This window comes from Mastomys coucha, unplaced genomic scaffold, assembly GCF_008632895.1.
Source record: "Mastomys coucha isolate ucsf_1 unplaced genomic scaffold, UCSF_Mcou_1 pScaffold9, whole genome shotgun sequence".
Lineage (NCBI taxonomy): Eukaryota > Metazoa > Chordata > Mammalia > Rodentia > Muridae > Mastomys > Mastomys coucha.
In genome coordinates this window covers 54,431,041-54,452,728 of record NW_022196915.1, presented here as the reverse complement: position 1 = coordinate 54,452,728, position 21,688 = coordinate 54,431,041, and the positions used below count along the sequence as shown (strand labels likewise).

At 44.6% G+C, this 21,688-nt stretch overlaps 2 protein-coding genes across 3 annotated transcripts in view; one reads left to right on the top strand and one right to left on the bottom strand.

Moving 5' to 3' along the window:
- Positions 1–11,667, top strand: part of Dock5 (dedicator of cytokinesis 5) — a 195,487-nt gene extending 183,820 nt beyond the window's left edge. Inside the window, exons 49-53 of the mRNA XM_031361039.1 lie at positions 283–449; positions 4,441–4,609; positions 5,545–5,683; positions 6,386–6,486; positions 7,095–11,667. Coding sequence (XP_031216899.1) covers positions 283–449; positions 4,441–4,609; positions 5,545–5,683; positions 6,386–6,486; positions 7,095–7,199 — 681 coding nt within the window. The 3' untranslated portion in view covers positions 7,200–11,667. The remainder of the gene's footprint in view (positions 1–282; positions 450–4,440; positions 4,610–5,544; positions 5,684–6,385; positions 6,487–7,094) is intronic.
- Positions 11,668–14,465: 2,798 nt separating this feature from the next.
- Positions 14,466–18,590, bottom strand: Gnrh1 (gonadotropin releasing hormone 1). Of its 2 annotated transcripts, XM_031361747.1 has the most exons (4): positions 18,440–18,590; positions 17,518–17,659; positions 15,907–16,002; positions 14,466–14,651 (listed from the first exon to the last, which is right to left on the bottom strand). In XM_031361747.1, exons 2-4 carry the CDS (start codon positions 17,656–17,658, stop codon positions 14,610–14,612), a joined length of 279 nt encoding a protein of 92 aa, XP_031217607.1. In that variant the 5' UTR covers position 17,659; positions 18,440–18,590; the 3' UTR covers positions 14,466–14,609. The 2 variants fall into 2 exon arrangements, with proteins under 2 accessions (XP_031217607.1, XP_031217606.1); XM_031361746.1 differs by lacking the exon at positions 18,440–18,590 and having other exon boundaries at positions 14,563–14,651; positions 17,518–17,833.
- Positions 18,591–21,688: the final 3,098 nt, after the last annotated feature.

The following is a 21,688-nucleotide window of genomic DNA, read 5'->3' as shown; positions in this document are numbered from 1 at the left end:
GACCATAAGACTGAGCTTTCCTTCAACCCGCTGTCCTCCATCATTGTTAGAACCCAGTCAATGTTAGAAAGCAAATTTAATAGGATACCACATGGGAACGGTGATTCCCTGGTAGCATCCTAGGTTTCTGAGACTCCCCTGGCCCAGCTTAGATTCCATGCCTCCTTAGACTTTGCTCTTGGGTCAACATGCCATGATTTCATAAGAACAGCGGGGTGGTTGCCCTAGACCATGCTTGCTGCATTGCAGGCTGCTAACCCTGAGGGGCTGCATGTGTTTCAGCCACCCAGCATGATGGAGAGGAAGCCGAGCCGTGCAGGCTCAATGGTACTGCCCTACATCCTGTCCTCCACTCTGCGCAGGCTGTCTGTCACCTCTGTGGCCTCCTCAGTGGTCTCCACCTCCTCCAACTCTTCTGACAATGCATCCTCCAGGCCAGGATCTGATGGGTAAGGTTGATCTTTGCACTTGGGGAGGGTAGGACAATACCTTGTAACATTCATTAGCTTTGGGTACCAATGTGAGTATCCACGCCACTCCTTTGAGGAGAGTAATTCATAGTTGTGGACTCCTTCATTTCTATTCATGGAGACCATCACTGACAATGCTGTTACTAAAAAATAAAGATGAAATGAAAAATCCATATTTTACCACCTACTGAACACAAATTCTCTTTTAAGCACAGCTTAATTTCTCATCACGTATTATTTTTAAAACAATTTCAAACTTAATTTGCTTCATCAGTTAGTCAGAAAACAATATTAGTACAAAATTCCAAAGGTAGAAAAATTATTCAACACACACACACATACACACAACATCTTTATGCATGTTTAAGATTCAGCTTATTAGAAACATCAGTAGAGAGTTTCTCTCTCTCTGTGTGTGTGTGTGTGTGTGTGTGTGTGTGTGTATGCACGCACACGTGGGTGCTCTCACACAAGCATGTGTAGAGACCAGAGATTGGTAACAAGGAATCTTCGTCAGTTACTCCCCACCCGATCTTTTGAGGCAAGTTCTCTCACTGAACCTGGAACTTACTTTCTGATTACCCTGGCTGGCCAGTGAGCCCACATCCCCATCCTTGCCTGCAGTGCTAAGGTTACCCTGGCTGGCCAGTGAGCCCACATCCCCATCCTTGCCTACAGTGCTAAGGTTACCCTGGCTGGCCAGTGAGCCCACATCCCCATCCTTGCCTGCAGTGCTAAGGTTACCCTGGCTGGCCAGTGAGCCCACATCCCCATCCTTACCTGCAGTGCTAAGGTTACCCTGGCTGGCCAGTGAGCCCACATCCCCATCCTTGCCTACAGTGCTGGGGATAAAGCAGACACGGCTTTGCCCAGCTCTTTTTACATGGATGCTGGGCATATGAGCTCAAGTTCTCATGCTTGAACAAGTATTTTTCTCACTAAAGACATTTTCCCTGCCCCCCAAATCCCACCTTAATCCCTAGCTCCTAGGGTCCACCAGGACCACCTCAGAACGGATGTGACCATTCAGGCTCTTGTGAGCCCCCCAGGGTAACTCTTCTAGGAAATCAAGCGCCTAAATGCACGCTCTTCTCTGTGCTTATTTATATGGCAGTTCCTTCACGTGGCTCTTTAAAGCAAAGAAAAACATTTAAGGGCCTCCTCTTTTGGGATGGAAAGATTAAAGTATGTTATTAAATTACAAAATCAAAGTATAGAAGTTTGTTCAGCAAATAAGTTAATGGATGAGTAGGAAATACAAGATAAGTACATAATTCACATGGAAACTTTAACAACTGGAAAATACCCCAAGAAAATATTTAGGCATATGCAGTATTAGATAGGTAGGTAGACAGGCAGGCAAGCAGGTAGACAGAGAGACTGACAGATATTGCTGATATATTATAAAATGATAGATGATAGGTGGATGAATAAATAGATTAGATAGATAGATAGATAGATAGATAGATAGATAGATAGATAGATAGATAGATAGATAGATAGGTAGGTAGGTAGGTAGGTAGATAGGTAGATATTTAGGTAGAACTTTTAACAGAAGTTACATTGAAATGAAATAAAGAACATTCAGACAGGTGTTATGGCTCATGCCTGCAATCCCAACACCCAAAAGACTGAGACAGGAGTATGTCTCAAATTTCAGGACTACCCGAAGCTGTTATCTTAGTCCCTATTCTATTGCTATGAAAAGACACTGACAGTAAGGCAAATCTTACAAAAGAAAACATTAACTGAGGGCCTGGTTACAGTTTCAGAGGGGTAGTCCATTATCAACATGGCAGGAACATGGTAGGAGCTTGATGGCATTTACAGTGAGGGAACAGTAGCTGAGAATTTCATCCTGATCCACAGGCAGAAAGAGAGAGACAGAGACAGACTGGGCTGGGTGTGGACTTTTGAAACCTCCAATCTCACCCCCAATGTCTCACTTCCTCGTACAAGGCCACACCTTCTAATCCTTCTCAAACTGTGCCACTCCCTGATGAGTAAAGCATTCAAACATAATAAGCCTGTGGGGGCCATTTTTATGCAAATCACCACAACTATTGAATGGTACCCTGATGAACAGCAACAACAACAAAACAAACAAACAAAACCCTACAAAGAGGAACTTGGGATCTGAAGGCACAGCCACAGAACTCAGTGCCACCTCAAGCAGACCTCTCTGGAATTTGTCCATCCAACATCCTCAGAGCTAGTGACAACAATACTTAATTCTGGACTGGAGAAATGGAGATCTAGAGTTTTAAAAGCTTAAAGTGATCTATTAAGTGTACTATCTAATACAGAGAATAACTCTTAATTTCATCCTAATTCAGTCAAGCCACCCATTTAAAAAAATTGTAAGAGAATTGGGAACTTAATTTGAAGATTTTTGCATAAGATTAGGGAATGATGGGACTGTGGTTATGAAAATAGGACTCTGTCTTGTACAAATGCCCTCTGGAACAATGGTAGAGATGACACCAAGCAGCCCCTCTCAAGTCATTTAGTGAAGGGTGAGAGATGTAACTGGGTATGGAGACTAAACAAGACTGGCTCTAAGATGATCATTGTTGGTCATGTGGGACCTGTACATGAGCTTATTATATTATCCACTTTTTTGCATTGAAACTGTACACTGTAACAAAAACTTTGCCCAATCTTGAGTGATCCTCCTGCCTCAGCTTACTAAGTTCCTGGGGCATAAGCCATCATCCTCAGCTGCAATTATTTTAACTTATGTAGTAATAAGTGAAACCAAATTTTAAACTTTTTGGACTTTATTTTTCATTAAATATCCATTTGTATCTTAAATTTTTTTAAAGATTTATTCATTTATTTTATGTATATGAGTATACTGTACCTGTACAAATGGTTGTGAGCCTTCATGTGGTTGTTGGGAATTGAATTTAGGACCTCTGCTCACTCTGGTCAGCCCCGCTTGCTCAGTCCCTGCTCTGGCCCAAAGATTTATTTATTATTATAAATAAATATACTGTTGTTGTTGTTTTCAGAGACACCAGGGCATCAGACCTCATTACGGGTGGTTGTGAGCCACCATGTGGTTGCTAGGATTTGAACTCGGAACCTTCAGAAGAGCAGTCACTGCTCTTACCCGCCGAGCCATCTCACCAGCCCATATCTTAAATTTTTTAAAAATTAAGCTACTCTTTCTATTTTGAATACAAAAGATGTCTGTCCTCACTTAAAATATGCTTGTTACATATCCAACTCTCTCCTCTATGTGTAGTGTTTGATCATGATTCATGAGTGGATCAGTTTTCATTATGGGACTTGGGATCTATCGTTATACCTCGTGGACATTTTTCAAACATTTTGCAGATCACAAATCTAAGACATTGTGCCCAGATTACCCACACTTTAACTCTATGGGTTCTGTCCTTATCTCTTCCTAGGAAAGAATAAATATTGATGGGACCTGAGGAGATATAGTTTCCACAGGAGGACCTGGGTTTGAATCCATAGCACCCACATCAAAGCCAGACATGACAGCATACATATAGAACCCTAGTGCTAGAGTTAAATGGTGATAGGCAGATTCTGATAGCTCATTGGCCAGCCAGCCCAGCCAATCAGTGAGCTCTTGGTTCAATGAGAGTCTAAGTCTTGGAAAATAAGGTGGAAAAAGGAAGACACTCAATGTTGACCTCTGACCTTCACATGCATGCTTTCATGCCTGCATGTGGCATGTACACACATCCACACATCCACAAAAGGACAAATATATAACATACAGAGGGGAGGGTAAATATTCAGTAATATTTCCTCCCTTTCATATGATAATCTCACTTCTGTACATTTTACCCTGGGTTGGTTGTTTGGTTGTTAGACCCTGGCAGCCTGAGAAGCTGGGTGAAGATGGAGTTGAGGGCCTTGCTGGTCCTTTGGAGTGAAGTCTTAATCATTCTGGGGTTAATGTTTTGTGACTTCTGTCCTTGCTGGCTGACAGGTCTATCCTGGAACCACTGTTTGAACGCAGAGCTTCATCAGGTGCCAGAGTTGAAGATCTGCCACCCAAAGAAGACAGTGAGAACCGGATTAGCAAGTTCAAGAGGAAAGACTGGAATCTGAGCAAATCACAAGTGATTGCAGAGAAAGCTCCAGAACCTGATATGATGGTAAATGGAGCAGGGGGGTCGGGGGGGGGGGGGGGGGGGGGGGGGGGGTAGAGGGAGGGAGAGAGGGAAGAACAAGAGCAAACACTGGCTGGGCACCTGCCCCTCAGCTGGCACCTGTTCATTGACTGCACAGCAGTGAATCACAGAGAAAGGCCTGGCTGCAACTAGTCTCAAGACACCACAGCCTGTGCTGGCGTCAAAGCACAGATGACAGGAAGAAACAGTTCTACGGAGAGGCTCAAGTCTCCAAGTCAATATTGGCACAAGATCTCATCCCCACGGCGTAAACACGCGGGTTGCGCTTGGAACTGTGGCTCTTTGCCACTGTGTTCCATGAGTCAGGGCCAACATTTCCGTTTCACTTTTGAACTTTAAAACACACACTTTTCCCTCTTCCATAAGCCACGCCAAGTTGTTAAGTGTTTGCAAGACCCAACTTTTGCTGAGAGTCCAGGTAGTTTCTTTCCAACTTAGATGGCTCAGTGTGTGTGGTCAGAATCAAGCCAGTGGCCAGACCGGCGGTTCCCTGTATTTTGAAGTCATTCACAGCAAGTATCTCTGCCAAGTGCCTACTATATAACAAGACAGTAACCTTAAAAGTGACAGTTACAGAGAGTAGGGAGGATGGGTCAGTAGGTAAAGCACAGCAAGTGTGAGGGCCTGGGTGGATGCCACAGCTTGCATGCAATTTCAGCACATGGCTAAATTAGCCAAAACACCGAGCGGTGTACCCAGCTATATAGTGAAGAGTAGAGTCAGATAACCCAGGCAAGCCCTCGCCTGTGTGTTCACCCACTCACACTTGAGAACCGAAAGAAAAAAAGGTCATGGGAATTAATTCTTCTGTTAGTTTCTGTCAGCATTTAAGGTATTACTAAGGTCAGCCAGCTCCACCATGAATGTTTAATGTTTTTGGTTTCTCTCTTTGTCTTCAGAGCCCAGGAAAAAAAACACAAAGGCCAAAGAGTCTCCAGTTGGTGGACAGCCGCCTGACACCATTCCACAGCCCCTCTCCTCTGCAGTCTACAGCCTTGAGCCCACCTCCACTCACTCCCAAAGCCACGAGGACCCTAAGTGAGTTTTTCCATGTCTCCTAGATTCATTCTGCTAGGAAATAGAGAATGACCACGAATCCCGGCAGTTCTTAATCAAACCAGCCACAAGGTTGCATGAGGTGATTCTGTCCAGGGCCATTGGAATCATCAAAGGATCGGAGTTTGGGGCTTCACTTGTTTCAGGAGCAATCCTAAGGATCTGCCTGACCTCTCCAGCCACAGTCACATACAAAGTTACCACTGAGTAGTCAGGCCCATTCAGGGCAATAAATAGACCCACTCAATATACTTCTGTCAACCCGAGACCGGCCATCTGCAGCACTTGGGACAAACTCAAGGGTTCCCATAGGGAGGACATATCTGCCAGTGCCAGATAGGGACAGTAGTCAAGAGTTAGGTACGTCCATGTGAAGGTTCCTGCAGAGCATGTGTATTTCCCTAAACACGTGGGGTTCATCAGAGAGCAGTTAGAAAATAACCTCATCCTCCACTTAAGAGTAAACATTGAAATTTATGCATCAGAATCGCGTGTGAAGCTTTCTGGTGAATTAAAGAACACTTGTGGTCGTGGGGGTATAAGATTGTCTCTGTCCTTCCCACAGAAACCTCATAAATGGCCACAGCAGTGTGTATAAGACTGGTATGGGGCCCTGGTGGCAGTCATTGTTTTTATGAGGTATCTGAGTAAGTCCTCACTCCGTCTCTTTTGTATCATTTCTAGGCTCCCCATCTTTGCAGACGGATGGGCTGATGGCTACTGTCCCTCCTCCACCTCCCCCCAAAAGCAAACCATATGAGAGCAGTCAGAGGAACTCAGCTGAGGTAGGAACCTGCAGGTTGCTGGCAGTGTGGCCACCAAGCACCACCCCTGGGAAGACAACACTGGATTTTCCACGCTGTGAAAAGGGGAGGATTTCCCCCACATGTGGTACTGTCTAGCCAATGCCCGGTTTGCTCCTGAAGCCTCAGGAGATGGGAAGGGAAATATACCAGAGGCCTGCTTCCTATATAGTCACGTGACTGAAGGAAGCATGTTCTCTGCTTCCCACGATGGTGGTAAGATGAGTGAGTGCAAGGCCACACCAAAGCCTGACTTCTGAATGACAGGTGCCTGTTCTGCAGTGGACTCAGATGGGTTTCATTCCTCCTTTCAGTAAATATTTACTAAGAGCTTCTTGAGTATAGGCCAGCTACCCAGACATTGGTGATACAGCCGTGTGTGTGTGTGTGTGTGTGTGTGTGTGTGTGTGTGTGTGTGTGTTCATTCAGCTCCAGGGAAGAGGACAAATGAGTATCATTCCTCTATTGTCTTGTACAGATGGTATAAATAAACGCACATCAAACTCGACAATAACACAGATTCATGGAATGGGAGGGTGGCTTAGAAATAACGAAGGGACTGTTTCTAATTCCACGCGTCTTCTCCCCAGATTGCTCCCCCTCTGCCTGTCCGGAGAGACGCCAAAGCCCCACCTCCACCCCCTCCGAAGGTTCGGAAATCAGGCATCCTCTCTTCTGAGCCAGGCTCTCAGTGAGGTTCTTACCCAGCTCTGCACCTCTGAGTGCCTTGGACCACTGCTGTCTGAGAAGGGTGCCCAGGAAGGGTGGCCTATGGCACAGGGCTCCCCTGCCAGCGCTGCTTCCTGCACTGAGATGGCTCCCCGACTCAGAACTGTTTTGTTTGTCTGAACGCTGAGTCCCATCCCCTTCAGCCCATGGAACTTCCAGAACTGGCCATCTGTCTGCATGAACAAACTAGTGCTCTCCCTTTCCCATGGTGGCATGCTGGCCTCAACCACTGACTTGCTAGACCTGCAGATGGCCCTGCCTGCGGTGACCCAGGGACAGTCGAGTGGGGGACAGCCCCGGCACTGATTCCTGTGTGGATTTCTTAGTTAACTTCTGGACGCCTGTGCTGAAGACTTCCTTCTCGCCTGCCTGCAACCCTGACGTGTCTAACCTCCGGAAAGAGCCAGATACCAAGTACACTCCAGGAGCCAGCGTTTCCTAAGTGCTCTTTCCCTAAGGTCTACTGTCTCCTTGGAGAGAAAGAGCCCTCATGCGTAGCGGAGGTGGGCCACTCTCGGGTGTGGATGGCTTCTCTTGAGATTCAGCAGACTCCCATTCTGACGTTCTCCTGAAGAATGAGCCCCACCACGCAGCAGTCACTTGCTGTGCCTTGGATTTCATTGGAGCTCTTTGGTACTCGTTTCTCACCTTCTTCCTTGGAGCTCAAATCCTGGGCTCTAAGGGGATCGTAGGAGCCTGGGCTCTACCGCCTACATTTCCAGACCCTGTTGGACTGACAGTGGTCCTTACCTGCTACTTGATTTTACCCTGGAGAATACAGTGCAATATTCCCTTTATTTATTCCTCTTGATCATAGAGTGAATTTGATTGATTACTAATGGTACTTATGGCCATACTCCTTTCAGAAGGAAAAATTAGAGTGACTTGGATGTCCAAATATTATGTTAACATAAATGACCACAAGATGTTATAGATGTTTTGAGTTAGATGGGTTTTTAAATTCACACACACATACACACACACACACACATATGCACACACCTCATTTTGCAGGTAAAGAAATTGAGGCGTCACACAAAAAGTGGACTACAGGCTTTTTCTAACAAGCCCCAGCTTGCTCACATATGATGTACCCAAGATAACATCTCTAACAAGGTCTTGACTGCCTAGCCCCAGTGAGAATGGTATTTGAAAAGCCCCAGATAGTTCTAACAGACTTGGGTGTTCCTGGCAAAACTGAAAGCTTTCTGGCTGTGGCTTGGGTATACCCTGGGCATTCTCGAATCTCTCCAGTGGCCTTGCCCTGAGTCTTTTCTTCCAAGTTCAAGTGAGCAGGGGGATTTCAGCTATGAGGATCTGCATTTGCACACCTGCCCCCTCATCTGCAAGCCTCCTCCCACCACCACTTTTGCTAAGGGAGATAGATGTGCCTGGTTCATCACAGTGATCGAAAGAGCAGACCACAGAGGCATGCCTGGCACCGAACTAGAGAAGTTAGTATACATATCCCAGAAATTCCACAAGAGTCTCCACTTCCATCAAGGAGCACCCACATGCAGCCATGGAAAACACACGGGCTCTGAAATTTTAAAGTACTTTGGTCTCAAAGCTCAGATGTCACCATTAACTTTGCACTTGAAATTCTCCAAGTGTTTGTTTTCTCAGTTTTCAAAGTGGGGGATATTCCCTCCCACACGGGTGGTTATAGGGTGTGATTAAGGTGGAATGGGGTGTGCAGTCAGTGACTTCCTTTTCTCCACTAGACTTGGGGTAAGAGCCGATCCAGTTTATTTTTCTTCAGGGTATTTGAGGCTGAATTCAGATTCGCAGCTCTTGCCTCGGGCACCATTTGCATGGTTAATAGGGGCTAATAAGAGTTGAAGATGACTGTAAGTAAAAAGAACCACGCCCTGGTGAGAGGCAGGGAGGCGGGCACCTGAAGGGTGCCCGAGGACTTCCATGGAGCCTCGGGCTTCTGAGGAGACCCTAGCAGACTGACTAGAAAGGATTTGAAGATGTCACCATGCTTTGCAGGCTGCCATTGAAACACAGAAGCTGGGTGGGCAAAGAAAACCAACCCCTCTGCCTGTTCTTGCTGTGAACAGTAACAGAAGTGAGTCCTCAACCTGAGTAGACCTGGACCTGTCGGCATCTAGATGTGCCAACCCCCTTCTCTTGTCAGGCATTTTTCCTTGATCCCCTTTCCATAGTAATGAAAAGAATAGCTTTCAGATGCCTCCACACAAAGGACTCTGGTTGATGGCGTAGGTAGGTGCTGGTTTACAAGGCTCTGGGAGATTGACCTCTTTGGGAAGGTGTCTTGGGGCTTCTGTTGTTCTGATTAGCTTGTATCAAGTTGACATAAAAACTACCTGGCCCAGTAGCTACGGATGAAGGAGTTGATTTGCTTAAAAGAAGTGTCGTTATCAGTAGTAAAGTTCAAGACTGCAATGACACTCAATACAGACGGGACAAGAAGAGAGGAGGGCAGGAAGAACCAGTCTTTATTGCCCTTGCTAAGATCTCTGAGGTATTGAAAGGCACTGAAATCAGCCCTGAGATTGTCACCATCTTGATGAGTGAATATTGATTGATGGCTTGTGACTTTGTGGTATTGTTACATCTCTCTCTCTCCTTTTTGTTTTCCCTCTCTGCCATGACGACTTGTCTTACTTTGCGAATTTTTTTTTTCTTTTAAAGGAAGGTTTCATTCAGTACACACGTGCCGAAGGCCAGATACAGTTCTAGCTCTTTGTTACACTCACTAGAAACAGCCTGCTATGCAATTCACTCTAGTGTGCTATAGGATCAGAAAGTCAGTAAAGTACGGCAAAGAAGCCCGAAATCAGTCTGCTTGGCAATGGACAGTCTCCTCCCTCTGCCTCTACCCCTTGACTCCAGAAATGAAGTCACCTCTCCAGCCAGAGAAATTACACAGTTAGCCGCACTGCAGATCCCCTAGGTAACGCAGTGCGTGTCACAGGAACTGAGATGGGACAATAGCCACCTTGTCACTGCTTTCCATGTTGAGTCTTTCCCTTGCAGTTGCTTCCAGATTGAGGGGCAGGTTTTCATCTTGCAAGTCAAATGTAATTTACATATAGTGAGAAGGCAAAGCACAGGAGAGCAGACAGAGCCATCACCAGATAGCTAGACATCCAGGTGACGTTTTCTCAGACCTGAGTCCCGTATCCCAGCAAGTGCCTGAGTGCTAGTAGCACCATTCTGTAAAAACATACTTGGGAGGTCCTTCCGAGTTTGTGCCTCCACCCCTCACACTTCTCAGGTATAATGAAAGGGGATAAGGCCCACCCATCAAGACAAGATGGAAGAGATGGTATCCCGTGCCGCAAGTTCACTTCCTTATATATTTGAGACTGCATGGATGTGGTCAGGTCTTTCCTGCCCTGGCCTCCTTTATTCTAAGGAAACCAAAGTGAGATTTCTGTCCGAAGGCTTTTGCTGTATGAACTGGAATCCACATTTCTCATCCTTACTGGTGCTTTGAGCCTCCCATGTCTGGCTATAATGATCAAAAGATTTGTGAATGCTAATGAGTCTAGCATCGCCTAGCAATGCCTAACTCTCACAGCGGCCTCTGGATAGTTACCTTCAGAATCACTAACCTAGGCTGCTGAGCCTAGATCTCCAGTTCCTCTTTGGGATCAGACTTTCCTTGTGTACTCTGGGGCAGTGTATGACTACTGTTTTCTAGGACATTTTCATTCCTCCATAAGTATGGTATTCAGAATTTTAAACCGGAAGTGCTGAAGGTGTAGCTCGCTTGCTTAGCTCACGTGAGTCTTGGGTGTTCTATTCTTGGTACAGCTAAAGGAATAAAAATGGGCAAAGTGAAGCATCCCTTTGGGTGGGTTCAGAGTCAAGTCGTCAGTTGTTAGCTACGAAAGAAGTTTTCCTTCTGGGGTATTTACTTCTAGCTGACTCTTCGGATACCCACATGCACGCCTGAGCTCATCTCTTAAGTCGCCTCTTGCGAGTTGCTCACCCTGTCAAAATTCCTTCACCGGGAGTTTATAACTAACTGGGTTTCATACATGGGCAGTTAGGAAGATGTGTGTTGAAGAGTTTTGTTCATATTTGCTGTTATTTATTTTATAAATTAAAAATGGAAATGTATTTTAAAAGTTTATTTTGTGTTTAACTGGTTACTGTTCTTAGATTAATAAAATGAGATCATGGAATTTATGGCTTTTCCCTATTGGCAGCTCCTTCGAGACACTTCACCCTCAGGAGCCCTCGGGCTCATTTCATTACAGGAGCCTGTTGAGATGTCTACTGTAGGATCCTAGTGTCTCTCTTACACAAGACTTGTAAAATCCAAGGTCGGTTTGCTGCTTTTTGCCCTGTCGATCCCAACCATTGCTGAATTAATTTCATGAATGCAGGTTCTCTGTGCGTTCTTTATGGCTAAGTAGGCACACGAAAATGGATAAATAAAATAAGAGTATCTGACCTGGCCCACTTAATCTATTAATTTAAAAAACTAATAATGTACTATTATCTGCGTGTCTAAGGATTACCCTATGTCAGTGGTTCTTAATCCATGGGTCACAACCTGCACAGAGGTCACATATCAGATTTTTATATTATGATTCAAAACAGAAAAATTTGCAGTTAGGGAGTAGCAACAAAATAATTTTATGGTTGTGGGTCACCACAACACGCGGAACTGTATTAAAGGGCCGCAGCATTAGGAAGGTTGAGAACCATTGTCCTGTGTGCTTATTAAAAATACAAGTGACATCTCCCCAAGGCATGAGTGAATGTTTAGGCTTGGTGCATTCCAACTGAGAAATTCTGCTTTTGTCTGCTGTCAGCATCTGAGTGTTCGTACACTTATATACACACACTGTGTGTGTGTTTATGATTCAAGTTACACTGAAGGGTATAGTGTCCAGATGGGGAGAAAGGTTTGACAGTAGTAAGGATAAAGCTTTTAGGATTCTCCATTTTTCCTTGGTCTTTTGGGCCATTTGCCCATTAAGCGGAACCCATAGGCTTGTAAATACCATGTGTCATCTCAAGTCTGCAGCACTAGCAGCAGCTGTATGAACACGTTTTTATCCCAGCAGAGAACCCATTGCTGGCTCCAGCTAAGTTTCCCCAGAGATGGTGTTTGATAGCAAGAACCCAATGCTCCAAGTATACATGTATAAAATAAGGTCTGTTGCTTTTTAAAAAATACATTTGGTAATAGCAAGTTCAAGGCCAGTTTGAGCAACATGAGACTATGAAACAAACTGAAACACTCAAAACTTGGCAATCCCAGGTTTTGTTTAAAAAGAAAAATTATCAAATTTCGACTCTTTAGTGGGCATTGCTGAAAGCTGAGGTTTTTTTTTTTTTGCCCAGAGCGCCCATGGCTACCTGAAAGTTGTGAGGACATGTGAGAATTGTGTTGTCATGTCTAGGACCTTGGGACTTGACCACAGTAGAACCAAGTTGATTGTGAGGCCTAATTACCTGTTTCGGTTCCTGCCAAACTCTCCCATGCCTCAAGCTTTGGCTTCATTGACTCTTCCTTGTACAATGTAGGCAGTGGTAACCACGGAGCCACTGAGTGGTTCTCCCTAAACCCTGAGCCTCAGGGTTTCCTTACTTCACAGTGTGGACAGTCACGATTATTTCCCATCTTGCTTGAAGAGTCCTGTGTTATATAGATTGAGCACGAAGTCTGACTTTATCCTTGGAGAGGATAAAAGGTGGCTGAGAAGACATGGGACACCATGGCCTGGATCTAATGGACAATCTATACTCCTGTTTCTTAAGGGACGTAACAAAAGTTCTCGGGAAGGAAGACAGTCTTAAGCCATGGTCTCTGCTGTGCTTTGGATGTGGTATGTGTCCTAATGATTCAAATTATGGAAGCCTGTTCCCATAGGTTGTCAGATCTTTGGGTCATGGTGAAGGCACCCTTAGAATGGATGAATGTGTCTCATGAATGTGAGTTAGGTCCTGTGAGACCGAAAGAAACTGCCTCACTTTATAACCAGCTGTCACGTCAGCCTCGACCAGCAAGAAAGAAGCAACCCGAGCTCTTCCTTTTAGCAGTTTATTCAGGAATGTTGTAACAGTCTTCTCCCTCCTCTTCTGCTGCCTCTCCTGCCTCTCTGGAGCCCTTACTTAAGCCCCGCCTTCCTGCCTCTGGGGAGCTGTTACTTAAGCCCCGTCTTCCTGCCTCTGGGGAGCCAGTTACTTAAGCCCCACCTTCCTGCCCACCCTCGGCCGTTAAGTACTCCCAAGCTTAGCCAATCCCAATGGGCCACATGGCAAAAGCAGATAGGTTACCAAATGTGGAAGCAGCCAGTGGCAGCAAGCTTAGCCAAATGAGGGCTTGTTTATGAGACCACTCGCTCTTGGGGCGCAGCTGAAAACGGCTCTCCACAACCAGCTACTTACATAGTAATTGATTCGGTGGTGGTTATAAAGTGAGATCGCCCAGTACTGGCTGGCATCTTCTGTGGATATCCTATACCACTGTGTTATTGTGGTTCCGTAACATAATACCATCCAGATTACAATACAACGTAGCAGATATGACCTCCCACCCGTGGACTAGTCAGCCTCTCAAACTATGAACCAAAAGAAACCAACTTTCCTTATCAAGTACCTAGCCTCGGGTATTCTGCTATTAGCAATAGAACAGTTCTGAACCTCATACCCGGCAAGACCATATGGGGCAGGGCCAGAAGGCACAGCCAAGAGCTCAAAAGGCCCTGCCTCCCCTCTGCTTCACTTGGGTTCTAGCTGATTTTGAAAAGCAGGAGGAGGGCTGGAGAGATGGCTCAGCGGTTAAGAGCACTGACTGTTCTTCCAGAGGTCCCGAGTTCAAATCCCAGCAACCACATGGTGGCTCACAACCACCTGTAATGGGATCAATCCAATGTTCTCTTCTGGTGTGTCTGTAAACATCTACAGTGTACTCACATACATAAGATAAATAAACAAACCTTCAAAAGAAAAGAAAAGCAGAAGGAGACTTCCCTCCTGGCAGTAGGAAGCCATCCCATGGGCGTGTCTCTTAGAGAAAGTCAAAGATGCAGTTATGATCCTATAAAGCCAGGTGAACTAGCTTTCTCTGGCCTCAAGTGGTATGTGAACACTCTTCATGAATGCAGGGTGGGTGTGAGTCTCTTGGTCAACAAGATACTTATGTCATTGTGTTTTCCTTCCCATCTATCCCATGTCCTCATTTAAAGAGCTGCGCCCAGAGCTCAGAGTCAGAGGCACATCATGTTTACGCGACTTGATCCACAACACATTACTTTATTATGAAATCTATGCTGCTGGGTATAAAAACGCTGAAGCTCACACAATTACAGAGCTGTAGCAGGTCACAAATCTCAGGGCCGATGCTATACTTGGGTGCTGTGGATCCTTCTGGGCCAGTGGCTTTACATCTTCTTCTGCCTGGCTTCCTCTTCAATCAGACTTTCCTGAAAACACATAACATGCTTGTTGATGTTGAACTGACTAACTGAAGAATTTCATTGTTTCTGACATTTTCTAAAATCCAGATCTAAGAACGGGTGCATTGGTCATCATTGTGCTAGAAAACACAGCACACAGTATCTTGTAGAGCAGTTGACATAAAATCTACATTAGCCGCTTAAAGGATGACATTGTGAGAAAGGACTGCGTCAAATTAGCCTTGGGATGCTTCATGATGCCATGCCTGGGGAATTTTGGGGTTTGTTATTTTGATTGGCCTATAAGTAAAATTAGAACAAGAAAGGGAATAAAGATGTTTGCCCACCTCCATCTCTGTCCATTGGGTGTGGAAACTGGAGTCGCTAGAGAAAAAAATTCTCAAAAATGAACTTATTTTCATGTATGATTTACTTAGGATTTCCCTGTTCCTTTGAGTAACCAGCAGTTGGCCTCATGCTTTCTGACTGCCAGCAGTCAATGGGACAGTAGCTCAAAGAACACTGCCATTCAACTTTGGGTTCACTTGCCCCCCGCCCCCGCCGTCCCGAGCAGTTTGTTTCACACTTGTGTTCTCATGAACAACGCAGCCAGCGTTAGGGAACACACCCCTGTAATTGTAGCTTCTCTGGAGGCTGAAAGAAGAAACCGCAAATTCAAGTTCAACTTGGGCTGCACAGCAAGTCTGAAACCAGCCTGAGAAACTTAGTAAGATTCCATCTCACAGTTAAAAAAGCACTTCAAAAAAAAATTGGGGGAGGGCTAAGGATATAATGCTATGGTATGGCGCTTGCCAGTGCGTGTTCTTAATCTGGGAGCAATACCCAACAACAAAGAGCACAGAGGGGAGAGGGTGAGAATGTTCTATCAGACCAATAGATTCTACTGGAATCAAGTGGGGAACGACCTAGAGCTTTGTCCTTAGGGTCCTGCGAGCTATGGCTGGCTCAGAGGTGAGTAGTTAGGGGCTGAGTCTCCTTTAACAACTGGAGGATTACAGTAGGAAGAAATCTGCCGGTCATTGCAAAGGCTGACTCTGCAGTGAGTATATAAAGGTTATGTAGAGATATTTGAATCAATCTAAGAAAGTAAGAAAGAAAATGGTTTCCAAACATGAGTGCTCTCTAAGCAGAGTGGACATGCTGTGAGAGAGCAAAAGGCCCCCGTTGCAGGAGTGAGTCAGGTAGCTCTGTGGTGCTGGTAGGTCACTGCACCCAAAGTCCTTTAGGGCTCTAGCTTTATGTGGTGAGTACTGTAACTCACCAGAGCTCCTCGCAGATCCCTGAGGGGTGAACGGGGCCAGTGGACAGTGCATTCCAAGTGCTGGGGTTCTGCCATTTGATCCACCTCCTTGCCCATCTGGAGATAAAGAATTCGATTCTCAAACACGGAGGTAAAACAAAAGAGTTTTCCACTTGCACCAAGGTTTGTCTGTGGAGAATGAGGTCTGGGGATTTGTGAGGCTGAGGTGGGAGGCTTGGAGAGTTGTAGGGTCTAGGGACAGTAAGAGATCGTGCACTCTCAGACAAGAGTGAAGTGCTCTGAGCCTCATGAACAGACTGTACACAAATAGTACAAGTGCGTCCCGGTCCTGGTGGGGCTGGGTTTCTCTTTGCTACACTGGTTTTGTTGCTACTGTTCTTTCTTTTTATCTCAATTGGGATTTCACTCTGTACCCGGGATTGCTCTGAGACTCACTGTGTATCCTGGTCTAACCTTGAACTAGCTTAAAGTGGTGTGTTTGCATCTCAAATTGACAAGGGATGGAGAAGTGATGGTTGTTTTTCATAGTCAACTTGGCCCAATGGAGAATCACCTGGGAAGGGACTCTTGTCTAGATCAGGCTGGCCTGTGAGCATGTCTAGAGGTATTATCTAGCATGTTTATGATATGAGAAGATGGAGTCGATTATGGGCAGCACCATTAAAGTACTAGGTATGCAGATATTTATTCTTTCTCTGCTCTTGACTATGAATCTAACTAGCTGTTTAAGTTCCTACCTTCACTTCCTTACAATGATGACTCTCTGGAACTGTAAGCCATATAAGCCATTTCCCCCTAAATTACTTTTTATCACAACAGAAATCAAACCAGTACAGAAATCTTCCTTTTCAGTCTCCAAAGGACTGTGGCTACGGGTATGAGCCCCACCCCCCAGTGAGGTTGGATTGATTTCTGCTTTTCATACATCCTAGTCCATTATCTTCCCAAAAGAATTGACATTATCTTCCCAAAGAATCTATAGAGTGAGGTCTTCAGATTCCTGGGTTTCAGTGCCTCTCCAAAGTCAGACACTGCCATGGCTTTAAGTTTCTCAGCTATGTTTCCCATTCTCCATTACTTTTTGGATTAACCAGCTAATGCAAATGGCTTCTCTTGTGTAATCCTCCCCATCCTTAAGAAGTGAAGTTTGGAGAAAAAGCAAGTGTCCCACGTTAATGCTGGTGTTAGTGCTGTAACTTAATCTGCAGGAAATTACATCAAGAATGTTTTTCACCTCATGACCTTGCATTTGATAATTCATGGATTTGAACATTCTGTACGTTTTTTGCTTAAATGTCTCTGTCAGTGACAAGAAATAGTGGCACCTATGTCCTTAATACCAATACTTACTGGCAAATTACACAAGAGTATTGATATCATAGACATTTAAGAGCATGGTGCCTTGTGATGCACTTAGTGTTCTACCCTCCTCACATCTGTCCTGCTGTTTGCTCCCTAAGTCTGTCCAAAGTGCAAGGAGGAATTTGCCTTCCACTCCACGAAGTCTTGTTTCAAGAAAGTCAGTGTTTAGGGTAAGCTCAGAATAACACCACTGAGGCTTGCACTACATGGCTTACGCAGTTAGAAGGGAGTCTGTGCTGGGAAACTTACCTCTTGGAAAGAATCAACCAAGTCTTCAGTGTTTCTCTTTCCTCCGGGGCGCAACCCATAGGACCAGTGCTGGCTGGAACAGACTTCCAAACACACGGTCAGCAGAAGGACTGCAGCTATCAGCTTGGGGACCGTGCCCATTCTAAGGGGCATCAAGACAGAATGAAGAATGGTTAGCAAAGAGGCCAGCACCTGGCTCCCAGAAACTGCAGATGTAGTCACACAGCTTGTTTGGAGACAAGGAAACACAGGGGCATCTGCCTGTCTTGTGTTTCATAGACACAGGACAGACGTCTATACTTGGTTCCGGCACATTCAGTACTTCTTTGTTGGTAATGCAGTCCATTTTTTGTTTATTTGGGTTCCCCGAAACCCATAATTCATCCCTTACCAAATTGAAACTTTGCCCGAGCATCTCCCATTATAGATTAGTTCTCAACTCTGTCGTTCATGGGGTTAGAGCTGGGGCATCTACTCTGAAAAAAGAAGCACCTACTAAGTGTCTCTGGCTAATAAAAGGTTGCATGACTTTGCTACCCTGTGGCACTGCTGACGTTTTTTCTGTCTGTCATTTGTTTAAAGCATTACGGCTGGCCAGACCAGCCTCGAGACCAAGGGAGAGCTAAACATTGATCTAGGTGAAGGCATTTAGCTTGGATGCCCCCGCTAGCCAAGTAAGTATATAGTTGATAAAACATGCCTCCAAGTTAATTTCATCAGATGGGAATGAGGCTAAAAATCGATGTCCAACACTGCTGGGTTCCTCAAAGGTTGGCTCTCCCCCAAGGCTGGTGGGTGGTAAGGGCAGTCAGTAAAGGGCAAGGCTTCCGTGGATTCCACCACAAAGTGTGTGATGACTTGAGCCATGGATGCAAAATACCCTCTAGACATACAGTATCAAGCGACATTAAAGGAATCTTACCTGTTTGGATGTGAAAGCCAAGGGATACCAAGCTTCTGCTGGTGGGTTGAGTACTTCGATGTTTCTGTCTGCCTAGCTTCCTTTTTATATGATTTTTTTTTCTGGGACACTGAAGTTTTCCCCGCTGATGAGCACAGTGCAACGCAGATCATAGTCTTAAAAGTAACTTTTAAGCCCTCACAAAAAGCCTTTTAATGGTGAACGTAATTGGGACACCTGCTGGTCTATCTGTTGCATTTTCTTAAACCTGGTCATTAAAATCTTAGCTAAAACTTTCACAGCTGAAGCCACCATTCTAAGGGATTAAAACCCAGCCATGATGAATTCCCCTGAGGAAGCTGGCAGCCCTATGAAGAGTTCAAGGATAATCGATGTTCTGGGTTTGGTGAAGTTAACTCAAAAACTCACAGGGAAGTTAGGTGATAAATACAGAAAGCTGAAACAGAGTACCGGAAAGCTAGTCTTAGCATTTGGGTCTCTATAAAAGGAAACATTTAAATCAGATAATCATAGTGTTGTTCCCTGATTTAGGGCTGGTGAGGTGGCTCAGTGGTTAGAGGTTGCTCCCAATCCTGACAGCCAAAATTCAATTCCAGGGTCCCACAAGGTGGAATAAGAGAATTGATTCTCTCAAGCTGTCCTGTGCTGTGGCACATTCACACACACACACACACACACACACACACACACATTTAATAAATTTTTTTGTTTTTTAAGATTTTATTTATTTATTTATTTTATATATGAGTACACTGTAGCTGTCTTCAGACACACCAGAAGAGGGTATCAGATCCCATTACAGATGGTTGTGAGCTACCATGTGGTTGCTAGGAATTGAACTAAGGACCTCTGGAAGAGTGCTCAGTGCTCTTAACTGCTGAGCCATTTCTCCAGCCCTTGCTTTTGTTTTTCAAGATTGGGTTTCTCTGTATAGTCTTGGCTGTCCTGGAACTATGTACACCAGGCTGGTCTTGAACTCAGAGATCTGCCTGTCTCTGAAATTTTTGCTATCTTTACCCTATAATCCATGAAAGTTGTTTCTAAGCCATCTGCTTGTTAATAGCTCTTTGCGTCTAGTCATAATTGTACATATATATATGTATGTATGTATGTATGTATGTATGTTTCAATGAGTCACTGAATGAGTAAAGGACTTTTTAACCAGGTTTGGCAAATGCTGTCTGTATTTCAGAATGAGACCTCTGGGTACAATACATTGTAAAAATCTGTTCTGCAGCTGGGTGGTGGTGGCGCATGCCTTTAATCCGAGCACTTGGGAGGCAGAGGCAGGCGGATTTCTGAGTTCAAGGCCAGCCTGGACAGGACAGCCAGGGCTACTCAGAGAAACCCTGTCTCGAAAAAATGAAAAAAATCTGTTCCGCTACCTAACCTGTAAAAATGCTTTTAAAATAACATGACATTGGCTCTTTTTACAGCTGAGATCGGCTACATTGCTGGCAAGATGCTCACCCCATCCGTCATTGCTCAGTGCTCTGGGTTTCAAGTGAAGAGTAATAACATCAGGCCCAAATGAGCAGCGTTGGCTGCCAGGTCATCTGTGCCCAGTCCTCACTGACAGGGACTCTGCAGTGACTGAATCGTTTTTTATACATGCTTTCACTAACATGCTACTCTGACACAAAGAGCACAGGAACCTCATCTCTCTAGAGTATGCAGGGACGGCAAGTTTTCAGTAAGAATTCCATAAGTTTGAACAATTTTGGTTTAAACTGCCCACTGTATTTTGTTTTTAGAGATGAGCTTGTAAATGTCACTCAAGAGAAAGACTGAGGTATTTGGCTAGGACTAACAGAGTAACAGGGAGCCTTGTTGTCAATGGGCTGCTCACCTCAATGTTTCTGTATTGATTTAAAAAAAAAATTAAAACATCTCAAATTGTTTATGAATAGGGCAACATAGACTCAAAACTGCAGATATGCTCAAGTATACTTAGTCTTGTCTTAGTTCACAGAGAGCCTATGGACAGAAACCAAAATCTGCCTAACTTTCAACGGCATCAAATAGGCTCTTAAACCATTAAGCCGTCAGTCGGATTTGGAGGCTTAAGAGTAGACCTTTAGATCTCTCATGATTGCATGCTTAGGCCAACTTACCCAAGACTTGAAATTGACAAATGGGCTTAAGTAATTGGATTTTATAATTGTCACAATTTTCTAAATTTGAAAGAATGGTCTTATAGGAAAAAACCTACTTCATTTTCAACATTAAAATAGCTCAAAATGGTAGCAGTGATGATTTTGTAACCTTCCTGAATGATGGGTGAACCACCTCAGCCTTGCCCTAATGTAAAATCTCAGCAGGAGGACACTGGGCTAACTGCAGCTCACACAGCTAAGCCAGGCAGTAAAAGGGCTGAGAATAAAGGCTTGGGGAACATGTTTTATCTTGAAATAATGCAGCCACTTTACTTTGTAGTTTGATGCTTTTCATTTTAAAGATACTACCTCCTTGGGGAATTGAATATAGTTCTAGAGTTTTTCATGTATAAAAGATGATTTAAAGTTCACCAGGGGGTAGACTTATGACATAAATAACAGACTCATAAAATGAACTGGAGAAAAATAGGTCTTGATTAATAATGGAAGTTGCCATAATGACTTTACAACATTTCTTATTCAAAAATCCCTTCAAATGGTGTGCAGAGAAACTTGACTACATCAGAGCCTAACATCTATTGTCTTGGACAGGTACTCCAGCAGAGACCTGAATTTTATCAATGGAAATCACCTAGCTGATTTAGACCAAGACCCTTTCTGCAACCCTCCCATGAAGTTCTACTGTAATTTATACACACACATGTTCATGGTAAGTCTTACTATTTGGAACCTGTCTCCTTTTTTAGAAATCTCTCTCCTAGATCTCTTACTCATCACAGCAAATGAGTAGTGATGTCCATCAGCTATAGAGCAACACAAATCACTGGGTGTCTTCCCTAGTATAGAACCAAAAGTGCTGTAGCATGGTGGTCTGTGAAAAGACGATCAGGAAACCACACCCAAGAAGTAAATTTGCTTTAATGGCTTTTTCAACAAAACTAATCCATCAAGAGCGCTGCACGGTCCACTCCTTCATGGCACCATCATGAACAACTGTGGGAAATGATCAAAGTGTGCCACGGACTGGGATTTCTCACGGGGTCCCTGTTCCGCGGGACGATGGGTTCTGGCTAGGTGGGCACGGGATTCGGCTTTGACAAACAGACTACACACGGGTGGTGTAAAATCTGAG

Excerpts from the sequence above, each read along its gene's own strand:
- Gnrh1 (XM_031361746.1), bottom strand. The coding sequence starts at position 17,670 with ATGCCCCTTAGAATGGGCACGGTCCCCAAGCTGATAGCTGCAGTCCTT. Across the intron at positions 16,003-17,517 it reads TGGTTGATTCTTTCCAAGAG|ATGGGCAAGGAGGTGGATCA; the intron begins GTAAGTTTCCCA and ends CTTTATCTCCAG. Across the intron at positions 14,652-15,906 it reads GGGATCTGCGAGGAGCTCTG|GAAAGTCTGATTGAAGAGGA; the intron begins GTGAGTTACAGT and ends ATGTGTTTTCAG.